General features: G+C 48.3%; 1 protein-coding gene across 4 annotated transcripts in view; it reads left to right on the plus strand.

The window, feature by feature from the left end:
• dph6 (diphthamine biosynthesis 6) overlaps positions 1 to 17019 on the plus strand; it is a 47603-nt gene that overhangs the window by 8982 nt on the left and 21602 nt on the right. For 3 of the 4 annotated variants that reach the window (XM_081722095.1, XM_035532779.2, XM_035532777.2), the window contains exons 4-10: positions 3789 to 3862; positions 4768 to 4886; positions 12022 to 12083; positions 12358 to 12452; positions 12660 to 12765; positions 15901 to 16066; positions 16849 to 16974. In XM_081722095.1, coding sequence (XP_081578221.1) covers positions 3789 to 3862; positions 4768 to 4886; positions 12022 to 12083; positions 12358 to 12452; positions 12660 to 12765; positions 15901 to 16066; positions 16849 to 16974 — 748 coding nt within the window. Of the gene's footprint in view, positions 1 to 3788; positions 3863 to 4767; positions 4887 to 12021; positions 12084 to 12357; positions 12453 to 12659; positions 12766 to 15900; positions 16067 to 16848; positions 16975 to 17019 lie in introns of those variants that run through there. The other variant, XR_014125655.1, reaches the window with a different exon arrangement.

Here is a 17019-nt window from a genome sequence, read left to right on the forward strand (position 1 = left end):
GGGCAAGACTCCGTGCTGGTAGGTAAATGGTAGTGAAAAAAACAAAAAAAACCACGGTGCTCATGTCTTCAGAAGGTCTTCCAGCCGCTGTTTGTGTGAGCGCACGCGTGCGCGTCCGGCCCTGAAGGTGTTTGGGGATTTTATTAAGCACAAATTGTTTGACCCTACATGTGTTGTCACAACAGGGCCCTCTATCTGGCCAGCATGTGTGTGGAGGGGACCAATCCCATTACAAACATTCGAAGAGCTGATTTAATGGAGGGTCCCATTAAAATCATGTCTTGTCCACTCACTCACTGATGGATTCACGAAAGGGTCGGGTAACAGCGTGTTCGGGTGTGTGTGTGTGTGTTTGACATGGAAGAGATGCCTCACGGTGTGATGATCGTGTGTGTGTGTGTGTGTGTGTGTGTGTGTTTGTGTCTGTGTGTGTGAGAGAGAGAGCGCGTGCGAGAGAGAGTGTGATGCACTTGCGTGCCCTTGAGCAAACTGTCATTCAAAGCACTTTAATTAATTTTCTGCTTCTTTCTGCTGAATCATGCCTAGTGAGTGGAGCAGCATATAGAGCTGTGTTTGTCCTGTGATTCCCAGGCCTCACCCGCTACTGCACAGCTGACTGCGTGTAAGGAGAACCTGCACGGCATCTGTAATGGGCACTGATGGACACGTTCACTCTTAGTCTTCACCTGATACGTGCAGTAACCGAGAATTCCCTACTGAAGATCCTCTCGTGCAGGAGCTGGGTTAATCTGACTTCAGGAAGGGAATTATGATATATGTATTACTTTAAAACAAGATTCCTGAAAAACTGCAACTCGTCTTGCTGTGGTTAATGATTTCTTTTTTCTTCCTGGAACACCTGCGAGCTTTAATCACTTGTGCATCTTTATCGAGCAGCTTGGTGCACTCATTTTTATGAAAGACATCGGGGGCTCCGAGTTAATGAATTTGACAATTAGCGAGTCGTGTTAATGGGTATTAGGGGCTAAGCAGCTGCACTGACGGGACTCAGCCGAGCTCCTGCCTCTTCTACGCAGATCTTCAAGAATGAGGCTGAGGACAAAGGACGACTGAAGGGACAGCGCGCCTCGCAGCACGGCTGCTTCCCGGTTCTCCCTGGACCTACCGGGTGGGAACACGGAGGTGGTGGAAAACAGACGCAAAAGAAAAGATCCATCGAGAACTAATTTTACACCACAACCGCAATCATGGGCAATTTTTAAAATGAAGTGATTTTCTTAAAACTGTAAGAAATAAAGCTGTATTATTAGGTAGCTAGAGCTTTTAAACAGTGTGAAATAAAATCGTGTTTTTGCACAACCGTGAGTATGCCTCTGCAGTAGCAGTATACTCCAGACTTCTGCTTGTGCGCGATTAACCCGAAACCCCCCCCCCCCGTCCGCACAGAATGAGAAACTATGTGAAGAATGTGGGAAATGGTAGAGGCTGAGCTTGGGCTACGTCCTGCTAAGTGAGTGAGCCTGGCCTCCCCCGCTGCTGTCGTTCTCGCCGTGATGACACGAGCGGGGCCAAAAACAAAGCGGTCTCCAAAAATAGGCTCCCGCCCGAGCCCCGTCGGCCCCCCGCTCTGTTTATAAACGCTCTCTGGCTCCCAACGCAGAGTAGAAAGAAACGGGTGTGAGAACCTTTCTCCAGCTCCACCATGTCAGGGCTGGACACAGGCGTGCTAGTGTTACAAAGCCATATTAGGTTTCTCTTAATGGTTAGGAAAGTTCACCGGCGATCCAGGACACAAGGCGGGTCCGTTGCTGGATGACGCTGAGCTTTGGGTTTCGCTCATTTCCAGTCCCGCCCTGGCAACCATGCCTGCATGCTTCTCCCGTCAGAGAGCCAATTCAAATTCTTCAACTTTCAAATCAAGGCCACTTGGGTGACAGTGCACGTTATGGCTTCATCGTCACCGGAGCTGTGTCCGACTTCACAAGTGAGCCGCTGTGCTGCTGCTTGGCTTTAATGGGTTTGTCCTGTGTGTGTTTGTTTATTTTGTGGGTTGCGTGGGGAGTTCTGCGCTTCACAGCCGCCCCGAGACCTCGTTATAACTTATAATTTACATTTCTGTTTTGGAAATATCGGTAGGACACAATCCCATTCTGTGAGTAGAGTCACTGAGGAATGCAATCAGATGCACTGCTTAACCCAGTGGTGTTCCTCTGGGATGAGTGTTTGTGTGGCATAAGGGATGCTTCCCACCAGGTTTCGTGGGGGTCAGGTCCTACGTCTCTGGACCTACGCTGCACTAATTTGGTAATTGAAATATGTGAACACACTACCATCATGAGTCATCAGTCTTCATAGTGCAGTGTTAGATAGGGAGGACAACTATACAGTACTGGCTACACATAAATTTTATTTTAATCATATAAGGGATATTGTGTGTGTGTGTGATATATAATATTTATTTATGGTGGTGTGCCTGGATAGATCATACCACGCTCTCTCTCTCCTGTTGTAGCCATGCCTGGGGCTACCAAGTCTCTACGCACATACAAAGCGTCAACCCCCACCCCCATCTCCATGTGCCTGATCCACACACACCCCCAACACTGCTCTCCCATTCCCACACGTATATACTCTTTATCTGATTAGCTGAGGTGTTTGTGTGTGAAGTCTGCCCCAGGCAGGCCATGGATTTCATTTAAAAAAGTATCAAAGGTTTACATGCTGCTCTTTTTAATCAGCATGTTTATCAGGCAGAGAAAAATTGCAGGAAGGACCACAGGGAGGGAGGGCGTTATCTTAAGCACCAGTAGCCTGGGAAATTGATAATGGCTACAAGGTAATTTACTGGCAACTTGTGCATCCCGACTCATACCGCTGCCCCTCTTCTAATTACAGCACATGTAATGTCCTAATGAAGCTGCAAGGGTGTGGTTGGGGGGAGGTTGTGGGGGGGGTGTGTGTACATATATGGAAGGGTGAGCGTGTACGCGCGGACGTGTGTGCGTACAGACACCTCTGTGCCCATGTTCCTGTAAACGGTCCTCTTTCTGCAGATGAAACTGCACTCACCTCAGCACTCGAGGCGGGTCTCGTTGTCCCTCCAGAGTGGCTGGCTGTCCGCGTATTTATGGCGCCGTTAGGATATAACATTTCATCATTTTGCCAGCGTTAATTACTTACGTGTGCCCTGGGCGTTCACATGAGCTCCAGCTCCAGAGAGCGGTCAGGCTGGGGCTGTCTGGCTACCCGCGCGAGCGGCAGCGGTTTGGAGGAGCTGCGGCTCGCCGAGGCGTCCCGTCGTGGCCAGAGGTTTGATGGTGCGTGATCAGTGCGGTCAGTGGCGCGGTGCACTGGAGGCTCCTGGGAAGTCTGCAGGTGCTGTAGCATGCCAGGCCATGACGTGGAGAACACAGCCCCTATATCCTCCGCCATCTCAGACACGCAGACTGTCAGGAAACCCTGATCCAACCCGCCACGGGTAAACATCCCCTCTGCCTGTTTGATAAAGGAAGAGATCTGCTATTGAGCTCCATTCTGTTTTAAAGCTGGACATTGTTATATGTGCGATCGAGGGCGAGACTAAATGTTGCTTCACGTTTTCCTATTTCTGATGCCATGTTTCCAAGATTTCCAGTACGTAAATTATATGATGGCACAGTCAGATAAGAATAAGTGGGGTGGGGTGGGGTGGGTGGGGCACTGATTTTGAACATGGAGTTGCAGTTATTGGAAACTAAGGCATTTTAGATTAGTGTTAGCATGTACACCACATTTACTACAAATGTTCCTATGTGTTTACTACAAATGGACCTATGTGTTTTTATCAGGAGAAGGAGAGTGTTGAAGCTGTGTCAGTTGGGGCCATTCTGTCTGACTACCAAAGAGTTCGGGTGGAACATGTGTAAGTAAACCACATCATATTCCCTCTGTTGGCTTCGCTCATTAACCTACGGCAGTTATTTAAGCAGCAGCTCTACACGTGAAAGTTAATGATAGACAGCTACATACAAATGATTAGCATTGAGACATAGAATATGTAACTTGTGCATTTTTAACATTAGACTCTATGAGCAGGAATATTTATATATAATATATTTATCCCTAATTTATGGTTTTCCCTAAGAGTGTGGCAGTAAGCATTTTGGGCTGATATTTTAACAGATTTAACTCTCTCTCATAAACCCATGTTCAACATGTCTTCATTTCTTAGTATTTTCTCTTCAAAAGATAGAATGATTGCTTTTAATGAGTTTAAAAACATTTTTCTCTCTTCCTAGCCCCTAGTGTTGACTGTCTCTCTGTGTCAGTCAGTTCACACAGATGTCAGGCAGCCATTGTTCCAGGGCCTGGTCTAGTTCCTCAGGGCGAACAGCCTGGTCTGGAGCTCTGAGCTCAGGTTACCTGCCTTGTCTACAGCGCTAAGAGGCAGGAACGCCGTGGGACGTGGCCAGCCCTCACTAATCTCGCTGCTCGCTCCAGCTCCGCGCCCGGCCTAAGCCGAGCTGCCATTGTGGGGGCGTCCACGTGTGTCCCGCCCGAGCACTGTGGTGGCACACTGCCCGGGCACGCAGAAAGCCTTAATCGCCTTTGAAGTAGTTTAGCTTGTCACAGCTCCCTGAGCACCTCTGCTTCCCCTCTGAGCTCCTGTGGCAGCGCCTCTCTTCTCTCACACACTTTCATCTCTTTCCGCGTTTATCCTTCCTCTCAGGCTGCCGTTCCCTACTTGTGTTTATTTGTCTTTCATTTTCAGGCAGTTTAATGTCTGTCTCGCTCGCTCTCTCTCTCTCTTTGCTACCCTCCCTCCAGGTGCTCCAGATTGCAGCTCCAACCCCTGGCCTACCTGTGGCGGCGGGAGCAGGCAGCCCTGCTGAGGGAGATGATATCCAGTGGCCTCCACGCCCTCCTTATCAAAGTGGCAGCGTTGGGTGGGTGAGAACCCTCAGCCGGCAGGGTCAGAGCAGTCCGGCGGCCCCGCCCCCCCCCCCCTTTCACTGAAGGCTTAGGGCTGGCCCCTTCAGCCCTCCCTGGGGCAGAAAACCCGCCGGGCTGGGGCGGATGAAACCGGAGAGGGAACGAGAGGATCTCTGACTAAAACCCAAATCATCAGTCCGCACGTAGCACGAAAAGGCAGTGAGAAGATAAGGCAGGGAATCTGACAGTTGAAGTGAGATCGCAGATGAATGTGTGGCCCATTAATGAAAGCCCTCGGTAATTGCATGCCTCAGCGCTTGTTTGGGAGCCGAGGTGTGTTTTGGGTTAACGCGTACCTCAGAGCACGTGGGGCGTGTAGCTCAAATTATAATCTTGTATGTCTCATTTAAGCCGTTAAATGGCAGGGTGACAGAGGAAAGGTTAGTGTCTTGTCACCTGTTGTGTGTTGCTTGCCTAAGGCGAGATACATATCAAGTTGCCCACAAAAAGTTGAGGAGGAGAAACTTTTTTTTTTTTGTTCCTGTTGCGGCTAGCTCTCTGTGTGAAGGTTGTTAGTCTGTCTGCCTGACACCCAAGTTGCCTGACAGCAGGAATGATGAATGATAATTAGGTCACAAATGGTTCTTTTTTATTCTCCAGCTACTTGGCAGCAATAAATCACCATCCAAATGCTTTTTTTGTGCACTTAAGAGCCTGTTGTCACTTTCTGTTAGGCACCAGTTGAAAAGCTTTACAGGTAGACTGCTGATACGTTTCCTCTAAATCTGTGGCAAATTTGCTGGTTTTCTCCTAAACTTACACGGTATGCAGTCTTAATTAAATAAAACACAAAAAACAAAGAAAAATAAAATAAAATAATGGGACATAGCAAAGAAGTGAAGGCATTAGAATTGTCAAAATTTAATAGCACCTCTTTTTGTATAAGAACTCAGTGCGAACAAGTATGTAGAACGTGGTTCTTAAAAACGCGTGTCTGTTTACAGTGCTGATGTGATGCTGCCTTACTTTGAACACTGCCTCTCTGTTTCCAGTCTCTCTGGGCCTCTCTCTTCTGTTGTCATGTGCAGAGTCTTCTTTCTTCGTGCAAAAGCCGAAATCCGTGAGCTTCGATATGAGGGATGGCACGATGCCAGGAGCCCGGAGTCAGGACATCAGGGAGGGAATTATGCTGATGACGCTGGTTTGGTTTGCCCGCGAACACAAATGCCCTTTGTACATGCAGGGATGTCGAAATCGCCCTACGCCGGGAGGCTTTCGCCCTCCTCAGCCATGCGCCGCGGCTGTGCCCCACCCGGCCACCCGTCAGGCAGGCCTCTGAAAGCAGATTCCCCAAATTTCTGGAAGCTCATAATTAGACAGGAAAACTAACACCAGTAAGTTTGAGGTTGTTTTTTTTTTTTTATCCCGCCTTGGCCCGAGGGAGAATGGCGAGATGTTATCGGCACTGACTGCTCACCTGCCCCTGGGCGTGGGTAATTAGTAGCGAGGGAACAGAGCGACCCTGCGGTGCCAGCCGGGCGCCAACGCTGCTTGCTTGATCAGCTGCGCACGTCACACCCAGGCGGCACCGGGGCGACGTCCAGGTGAGCCGCAGGGCGAGCTTTGCCTGCTCGGACCACAGGAGAAGCTAAAGAACCCTCCTCTGCCATGTCAGCATCAAAACAGGATGCAGGGTGACAATCTCTGGCTTTGTTTCTGATGGATTACTTGTGTGTTGTGGTCTTGAGGCATCTTCTGAGAGATGTAGGGTGATATTAGATGGCCGTTAAATGGAGGATACAAGTGAGTAATCGCACACTTAAATAATATTCCTGTAGGGAACCTCTGGCCCAGTGTGTCTGGGTGCAGTAGTTTTAAATCGGGTTGTTCTGGAATGGCTGTGCATGCACAGCACAGTTATACAACCGCAAACAATTTTGCTGCGCCGATTGTGGTAGCATGGCCGGTGCATTCACAGGGTCGTCGTGGTAGCATGGCCAGTACGTACGCATGGTCGTCATGGTAGCAGTGTAGATGCGTTCGTGCACTTGTCCTGGTACCACGGCCAGTGCGTTTATGCAGGCGTCATTCAGACGGCCCGAGCTGCAGTTCATGCACTTCTAACCCACATTCCTCACGATCACAGACTGCAGTAATTGGCTATGCTAAGAAGGCGTCATCTTTATGTTATAGCCTTCATGTAATTAGTTAATCACCTGGTTTGCAGAAGTGAAGATGCTCAGGCGATTTCCACTGGCTTGAGCTGGACTTGAGTTGCACGTGAAGCTGAGAGGCTGCTCTTCCACACACTGTGTCTGTCTGCTGCTTGGGCATGTCTTTCACATCCTGCCTTCAGCACAGTCTTCATGAGTCAGTTACTAATTCTGCACTGCAGTTTTCTCACCTAATTGGCCATTTTATGTAATATTTTTAACCTTAACTTAGCCTCATCCTCAACATATAAAGGGGTATATGCTTTGAGTGTAAAAGAATGCTTTTTTTCCAGCTCATAAACAGTATCTCATAGTGATAACTCATAGTGATGATCTGAAGCAGATTGTAGGCAGCACTTAAAGCAGCAACCTCCTGCTGCCTCATCGCGACGAAGACGAGCGCCTTCAATGCCATGCATGTGATCTCACCCAAATAATCCAGAAGGTGAACTCATAATTTGCCGATGACGTCGCAGTCATCAGTACGTAAGCAAACACCCAAAAACAAGCAAAGGTGAGGGATACAGTTAAAGTGGCATGATCTGAACAGAATGGCAGTAAACAGATGAGCGTGCCCTCAGGTTGCTCCGCGTAACCTTGAGCGAGGCCACCTTGCCGCAGGTGTCTGTGACTAAGGATCTAAGTTTCCAGTGAGAAACAGGGATTACTCACTGGCTAGACATGCTCAGAAATCTTCTAAAAGTCATTGTGCTGCCTGTTGAGCTAAGCCAATCTGCATTGTCTTTTTTTTTTTTTTTTTTTTTACTGCATAGAGATTTCAGATTTCAAGCCATGATCTGTAATTTGAAAATGTAATGCTTTTATTATATATATTTGCTGTATGGCTTCCAGATAGCGGTCCGTATTACACCTTCTCAGGAGGGATTAAGCCCTTTTAGTTCCATGAGATAAACATCAAATGAGGTTATAATTGCATGCGCTCCCTTATTTCCTTCATTGGATCAAAAGATTACATCCCTGAAGTGCCGGAATTGTATTCACTCCATGTCTATTGTTCTGTGTACAGCCTCTGAATTTCAGATTAGGGCTCGAGCAAATTTTCAGATCCACCTTAATCTCACCATCTCATGTCTCTACCTGGCCTCTTGCCTCTTACCTCATCCCCCCCCCCCGCCTGGCGTCTCCTTTTGATGGGGTGATGATAAAGCGCTATTGTTTTCTTCAGACTTTGGGACCGCTGTTCACAGGACACACCAAGCACAAGATCCTTTTTTTTCATTCACTTAAAAGCTAAAGTTTTCCTCACTTTCCTTCGTGGAGGCAGGGATTAAAGCCAAGCTGTCAGATGGCAACGCCAGACCTCCAGACAAACCCGTGCGAGGCCGGCGCTCTTAGTGCCGACGATATCTGGGATCTCCCAGGCTTTCCTTCAGCGCTCTCCATAATAGCGTCAGAGAAGATTTTGGCCTGATTTACTTTCAATTAAATTCGTAGCCAGAGAAAGTGTGCTTTCCAGGGGTCGTTAATTATAGTGTTTGGTAGTTGTTTGTGATTAACAGAAATAATCACCAGGATAAAATCTAAAGTGCGAGACTCTCTATATTATTGGAATTAGTTTAATGGCGATGAGCCTGACCAGCCCGCCGTTATAGGAAGGCTTGAGGTCGATTTTGAGGATCTTTTTGTGCCGTTGTACTATTTTATATGTCAACCATGTGATTTGGGAATTAATATTGAAGGTCATTTTTTGTTCACCTATATAACTTTTTGCAAAGTAAGACCACATTTAGTGGTAACGTTTAGTGCTGTCATCAGCATGAAATCTTTTTTCCCAATTCATTCTGAGAGATGGGACTACAACCTCCCTGTCTACACCCAGCAAACGCGCAGTATAAAAGTGCACCCGGAGCACTCACAGCGCAAACAGCGAAGCTTCCGAATCCATTTCGCTGCAGCACAGTATGCTGGTTTGAAAGTTCACTGACTTTAATTGCTCTTTTATAGGCTGCTGGATGAAAGCCTTTTAGAGGACGGCCGTTTCTGTGGGCTTTCGGCAGAGCCCTGTCTGTCTGAAGTGCACCGAGGCCGCGCTGCTGGCAGACGAATTGAAGTGGGCTTATTTGCGTTTAATGTGGCATAATGGGGTGAGGTAATTGGCTTCAGGTCAGGTAATAACAGGTACGGAGGGGGGGTGGTTGGAGAGCGAGAGCAATGCGAACCTCACATGAAATGAATCAGGAGGCCAGAGATTTGTGGACGGCAGAGGACATTAGCCTGTCTGCGTGTGAATGGCAGCCGCTGTGAATTCATGGGCGTTTGAAATGCTGTGTAGCATTGCCTCTGAGATGTACTTTCCTTTTGACCAGCATCGTTACTATTATACCCTCCAATCAAATGCTTTTTGAATCACATTACTAGCAGTAAATATCAAATCATGGATGTTTTATTTAAGAGAAGGATCTTAATGAACATATTATAAAAGCCAAATGAAGCCAATCATCAAGATTTGTTAAAAGGGCATGTCTAATTAAAAAAAGGATATTGAATTTTAATGGCGTTCTCCTTATTACCTTTGTGCAGGGTTACGATGAGAGAGGCTGAGCAGATTAGATATTCTCACACTAATTACGAGCAGAGTCGTGTGTCGTCGTCCCCGTCCCCCCCCCCCCCCGGGGCTAGGGTGGAGGTCCCTTCTCCCCAGCCTCTGAAAGCGCTGCAGCGTGACGTGGTGGAGAAGCTCCGCCTAACTCACTCTCTCCCTCAGGGCCCACAGTCAGGACCCATACCACTTATGTTGTGAGTGGAAAATGAGCAAAGAAGGGCCTACAACTTCTCTTCCACCCAGTTCAGTCGACTCTTGTAATGGGCAGCGTTTGGAGACAATTAGAATGGAAGGCTTGTGAATGAACGGTTTGATGTCAAGTGTCTGGGGAATCTGATTTTATTTTATTTTTTTGTGTGTGTGTTTGATTTGTCAGGGGTTCAGCCTGTCAATGAACTGTTGTTTTTTTTGTTTTTTTTTTATGCATGAAACGGTTCCCAAAATCTATAAAAATGTATTATTTTGCTCCACTTATCAGCTGCTGAATAAATGCTCATGAAAATATGAAGAGCCAGTACAAATATGGTATTATGAGCACGTTGTTAGGCTCAGTGACAGTCCCAGGGAAAGCAGAGACAGACATATTTTGGTGGTTATTCAGAACCATTTAATAGTTTGATATTAGCTATGGGCCATGGTTCCTGGTCTCTGAGCACTGCTCCAGGAGAAATCACTTTTCCCCTTTATGGAAAAGATTTAGAATTCTGAGGTCATCCTGGAACTCGGGTTGCAACTTAATTTTCTTGTCTATAGTCTATAGACAAAAGTCTATAATAATGATCCACTGATTCTGCTGTGGTGGCTATTGCTGTTATTGCTTTGTATGTTGTCTAGTGATGTGGTTTGGGCACATGAAGACAAGGGCTTTACTACAGCTTTCTGAAAACGACGACTGAGACTCTGCCTTCTTTGTCCTTCTCAAGGACAGTGCAGTGTACTGAGAATAGCATGTGTCTGCGTGTGATGTAGCTTAGCTGGGCTGTGGTTTTTATTCAATAAGTACTGGCATGAAGGAAGCACATGTTTATCAGACAGGAGAACAAAGCCATGGGTGGGAGATCAGAACCAGGTGGGAGTAATTAGCTAAAAAAAAACAACAACATATTACTATATTTCACATGACTAATGGCACAATGTTTTGTAGATGACACTATTTTTTTGTTACTTTTAGGAAACTGTACACAGTTATACTTGAACGCTCTCCATACTATCAAACATCAAACCCTCACCCCATCCGTGAAGCGTGATGGGGGGAGTGTGGGGCTGCTTTTCGCCTCCAACCTCGGATGGTTTGCAGTCATTGACCGACGATCGCGAGCTGTATGGAGAGATCCGCGCAGCTACAGCGAACTGTATGGAGAGATCCGTGCAGTCTGCAGTGTCTGTCTCAGCTCTAAGCCTCCGAAGAGGTTAGGGGCAAGAATCATGACAGCCATCCCAAACACAGGCGAAAATCAACAACAGAGTGGCTCAAACAGGAAATTCTGTGTTTTAGACTGGCCAAGTCAGAGTCCTGCCCTCAATCCTATTGCTGCGGGGGGAGCTGACGCAGGCTCTTTGAGCAAGACACGCTAAAATTATACATAAGCTGAACCAGTTTTGTATAGAGGAATATGCCAAAATACCTCCTAACCACTCTGCACGGCTGAGGAGCATGACTGCGTGTGGTTGGAGTTATTGCCAATAAAGGAAGTAACACTCATTACAAAAGATGAGGGCTGACGTCCTTTTTCCATCAGTGATGCTGATTGTTTAAACCATATGTTTAATGAAGAGACAGCAGTGTGACGCGTTTGTTATATACTCCCATCTTTATTCATCATTGTGACCTAATCGCTGATAAAGTCGCATTTTATTTGCCACGTAAATATCCAGGTAATTCCTAAGGATTCCGAGACACTTTCGGCCGACTATACGGTGACCTGGAATATCCGACACAACTTGCTTCAGAAGCACTTAAGCTCGTCAGTGCATCGTTGACTCTTTCTCATTTTCTCTCATCTCTCCGTTATCCTGTTGTATATTGAGCACATGTGTGATCCCTGACTCACTTCCCTGCACCATATTTAAAGAGAACATACAAATAAACAAGCCCTCCCCCCGCTTAGGCTCACAGGAACCAGGCGAGGGTTCACTTTTCAGCAAGACTGAAATTTGTTAACCTTTCCCGGAGCGATCTATGTACACAATTGTAAAGTCAAATAAATAGGAGCTGGGGCCAAGGTGTGTGTGTGTGCGCGTTTGTGTGTGCGTGTTTGTGTGTGAGAGCGAGAGAAAGAGAAATGCTGGGGGAGAGAGACACAAACACTGTCAACTCAGGCTTTTTGCTGTCATTCTCAATCACTGCTGTGTTTGTGATCTGTGTGTCGGCAGGCCTGGATCCTGGAACACATTTAGGAAAACCTCTAGCAGAGATGGAGTCCTATCTGCAAGAGGTCAGGGTTTACAAATGCGCACACACACACTCATGTACCTGTCCACAAACTGTGTTCGTTGTGCAGTCGTTTCACCCCGAATGAACTCGCTGTCATATGTTGGCCATTTGTTGCGTGAGTCCCCCTTCCCACAGACAGCAGAGTGCCACTGGTGTGCAACAGTATAATCGTATTGCACTTTGTCAGGAATTCCGATCTTAAACTGTTTTGTTAGTACATTGTGTGACAAATTTGTTGTGGTGCTGTGTTTTGATGTGCGCTAACTTTCCGGCAGCTTTCCGAGAAGTACGGCGTGCACGTCTGTGGAGAGGGCGGCGAGTACGAGACCTTCACCACCGACTGCCCGCTCTTCAACAGGAGGATAGTCATGTGAGTGGCATGAGCGCAGCGCCTTGGGTTGCGCGGGCGGAGAAATGGCAGCATGCTTCTTGCTTGTCTGTGTGTTTGTGCTCAACGCTAGTGGGCTCAGCCTTGGGTTCACGTTACCAGTCCGCCCCTTAGAGCGTCGTCCCGGGGCCACGTACGTTTGGGTCGCGTTAGGAGATGGCCCTGGCGCTGATGTCGGTGTCGTTGCAGTGACGCCATGGAGACGGTCGTCCACTCGGCGGACGCCTTCGCGCCTGTCGGATACCTGCGCTTCACAAAGATGCACACAGAGGACAAGGGGAGTGGGCTCACTGCCGTAAGCGTAGATCTGTGTCGTCCCATGTTTCATTCCACCTTTTAGCTTTGCCAATATAGCAGCTTAGATAATTGCAGCTATTGATTCAACTGTGTAAGTTCCCTTCAGTGAGCATTTAAAGCTGATGATTTTTCCAGATTGGCATTCAGCTGGATGAGTCAAATCTTGGTGAAGCACACATTTTTATTGGATAGGAGGTGAAAAGTATATTCTTAGCAAGCCTGTTTCTTAACAAGCTTTCTCAAAGCCTGTCATTTAGTAAAATCCAAAAAAATAGAGACCCTTATTTCAGAAGATATGTCCTGTTATACCTTCTAATAGTAATTGTGTTTGTAGACTATGATTCTTTTTTAAACAACTAGCAAATCTTAAAAACCTTGAACTGTCACCTTTGTCCATGCGTGAGCACTTCATAAAAAAAGGCATTCATGAGATCTTGCTCCAATGTCACTCTCTCAATCTCTTTCTTTGTCTAGCCTTCTTTCTCTTTGTGTCTATCACGCTGTTTCTGTGTCTCTATCACTTTCTGTCTCTCACACACACCCTGTCTCTCTCTCACACACACCCTGTCTCTCTCTCTCACACACACCCTGTCTCTCTCTCTCTCTCACACCCTGTCTCTCTCTCTCTCTCACACACCCTGTCTCTGTCTCTCACACACACCCTGTCTCTGTCTCTCACACACACCCTGTCTCTCTCTCTCTCTCACACACCCTGTCTCTGTCTCTCTCACACACCCTGTCTCTGTCTCTCACACACACCCTGTCTCTCTCACACCCTGTCTCTCTCTCTCTCTCACACACCCTGTCTCTCACACACACCCTGTCTCTGTCTCTCACACACACCCTGTCTCTCTCTCTCACACACACCCTGTCTCTCTCTCTCTCTCACACCCTGTCTCTCTCTCTCTCTCACACACCCTGTCTCTCACACACACCCTGTCTCTGTCTCTCACACACACCCTGTCTCTCTCTCTCACACACACCCTGTCTCTCTCTCTCTCTCTCTCTCTCTCACACCCTGTCTCTCTCTCACACACACCCTGTCTCTCTCTCTCACACACCCTGTCTCTCTCTCTCTCTCACACACACCCTGTCTCTCTCTCTCTCACACACCCTGTCTCTCTCTCTCACACACACCCTGTCTCTCTCTCTCTCTCTCACACACACCCTGTCTCTCTCTCTCTCACACACACCCTGTCTCTCTCTCTCTCTCTCTCACACACACCCTGTCTCTCTCTCTCTCACACACCCTGTCTCTCTCTCTCACACACACCCTGTCTCTCTCTCACACACACCCTGTCTCTCTCTCTCTCACACCGTCTCTCTCTCTCTCACACACACCCTGTCTCTCTCTCTCTCTCACACCCTGTCTCTCTCTCTCTCTCACACACCCTGTCTCTCTCTCTCACACACCCTGTCTCTCTCTCTCACACACCCTGTCTGTCTCTCTCACACACACCCTGTCTCTCTCTCTCACACACACCCTGTCTCTCTCTCGCTCTCTCTCTCACACACCCTGTCTCTCACACACACCCTGTCTCTCTCTCTCTCACACACCCTGTCTCTCTCTCTCTCACACACCCTGTCTCTCTCTCTCACACACACCCTGTCTCTCTCTCTCTCACACACACCCTGTCTCTCTCTCTCACACACACCCTGTCTCTCTCTCTCTCTCACACACCCTGTCTCTCTCTCTCTCTCGTGCTTTTTATTCTTTCTTTCTTCTCCTTCACTGTGTGTGTTCCTCACTGCCTACTTTGACAACTCCAATATTCGCTCCTGCCCAAAACTTGCCGTAGCTTAACAAACATGTCTGCTCAAATTAAGGCTCTTCTCACTCAGGTAAACCCAGGTAATCACAATCATCTGCTGGACCTCATCCAGCTTTCTGCCACGAGGAGTGAAGTATACCAGACGCACCAAATAAGCCTGGCCTCAAAGTCTATCACAACACCAGGGCAGACCGGGCATGTTTGGAGCCGGCCGACGCTCTGCTGACGGCTCTGTGTCAGATGGGTTTCGATATCTGTTGGAGGCAGATCAACGTTGGGCCGTCTGGAGCTCTACAAACAGCAGCACAAAACGGCACCATCTGGGGCTGGAGTGCCGCTCTCTGAGAGTTCCTGAGTGACACATGTTTGAGCCTGTAACGAGTGCCTCAGACATGCGTGGCTCTGTCGCCGCAGAGGGAGGCGCAGACTAGGCCCTTGGGCTGCTGCGCAGTGTACAGGGACTCGCTGTGACACTTCTTTCCTTCTGTCTTTTAATACAGTGTGTGTGTGTGTGTGTGTGTGTGTGTGTGTGTGTGTGAGAAGTTTGTTTGGTAAAAAGCCTGTGCCTATGAGCACATCAGTGTGCTCCCGCCCCGGCCCTGCAGGTTGTTGTGCAGGGTTAGAAGATTCCAGGTCTGGTCCGGGGGAGAAGCTTCCTCTTCCAGCAGTCTAAAGCACTTTCCATCTGCCTGACAGATCCACACTGACACCAGCTCACAGGAAACACCGGCCTGGTGCTCGGGGGCGGGGGCGAGGGGGGGCGAGGGGAGGGGGGGGGGGCACAGACAGGACGAGGGCCACTGGCAGGGGTGGCGGGGAGGGGCGGGTTTGTCCCGCGTTAATGCTAGTCAGGCTCTTCTCTCTGTAGCTAAGAGCAGCTAGAGTGTAATTAACTTGATTATCATATGGCCAACTGCAGATGACAGCAGGGGATTAAAGAGATCTGAAATATTTATTAATATGTGTGACACTCAGTTGCCTTTTGTCAGGTAATATGTGTGCCTTTGGGAAGGCCAAATGTTTTTCTGCTTTTGTGTGCAATTAAATAGAAGGCAGTGGCGAGGATTAGAGGTAAGCAGACAGAGAGAGTGCAGTGCTCCTGAGAAACTTCAAGCATGTCATGCCCGAGACAGCGCCTTTGAGTGACAGCTGTAATAACCGTGTTTCCTGTGTCAAAAAACCCACGCTCCCCCACATGTAATTCACCAACAAGTTAGCGTCTTTTCCATGCTTGCACACCTTCATGCAGCGCGCGTGCGGGGTTACTGGAACAGCAGCGACGCCGGCTCTGCTGCTGGTTGTGCTGGAGTGCTTCCTTGGCCCCTACTCTCTGATTGATTCTCGCCCGGGTTCGGCTCCAGGGCTCCGCACACACCCTCCTGCCCCGTGGTGGCTGCCCGTGCCTGAGAAACGCAGACGAGCTGACTGCTGAGGTGCCATGCGCCGATCGAACCTGCGACCACCACTTGCGACCAGAACTTGCGTCAGTGGGCGACCTTATCTGTGAGCGGGTCCTCCCTGAGACAGGTGCGTGTGGTGGGAGTGTATGGATCATGCAGCGAGGGTAGATCAGTGGGGTTCTTTTTTCACAGGCTTCATATGCCTGTTGTCCTCATGGCTTAATTACTTTTGCACAATATGAGTAAAACCTCCTAAGGTGTTTTTAAAGGTGTCCCAACTCCTCACAAATGCATAACTTTTAGCATAGTATTTTCTAGTGCTTAAACTGGACCTGCTTTCTCAGACTAGAATAATCCCAATTATTTACCTGTAGTGATTGTAACTGAAAGCTGCCGTTGGAGCTTTTGGGCTGTCAGTTCATTCTTGGAGCAATTCCCTCCCGTCTGTGTAGAATGACAGGGACATGTATTCTGACATCCATCATCAAGGAAAAAGTTTTCAGCTCCTTTCTCCATTGAAGACCTACTCTATTGATTTATATAGATGAGCAGGATGACACTGATGGTTTTGCATTTAATCCTGATTGGTCTTGTCACGTCGGTGTCTCTCACGATTGATCTTACAGTAATCTGTCCATGAAGCCGGCCCAGGCCCCAGGGCCGTGCTGGTTTAAATCTTTATGGCCAGAGCATGGCCTGTGTCAGCAGGCTTGTTTCATGTCTGTTTGGAATTATCGTCCTCCTTACAGCGTTCCAATTACACACATGAAAACATTCGTGGTGTTGTGTGTGTCATTGTTTCTCTTTACTGCCTTGGATCACCAATGCGATATAGTCGATACAGGCACACACACACACACACCCATTGTAGCCTTGCTAGCTGTCTGATGCTGGTGTTTTTCATTACAGAGTGCCAGCCCAGGAGCTCGGGCAGAAGCCGTGGAGGCTATGAGTGGATCACGGGCATCGGTGGTGATTCCTCGGAGTGCGCCGATGTTCAGGGCCAAACCCAGCAGGCCCTCGCGCTGCTGCAGGGTGAGACGGCCAGACCCAGACGCGCGAGGGCTGGGGCCGGACCAC

Source organism: Electrophorus electricus, chromosome 10 (assembly GCF_041902795.1).
Source record: "Electrophorus electricus isolate QZ-2024a chromosome 10, ASM4190279v1, whole genome shotgun sequence".
NCBI lineage: Eukaryota > Metazoa > Chordata > Actinopteri > Gymnotiformes > Gymnotidae > Electrophorus > Electrophorus electricus.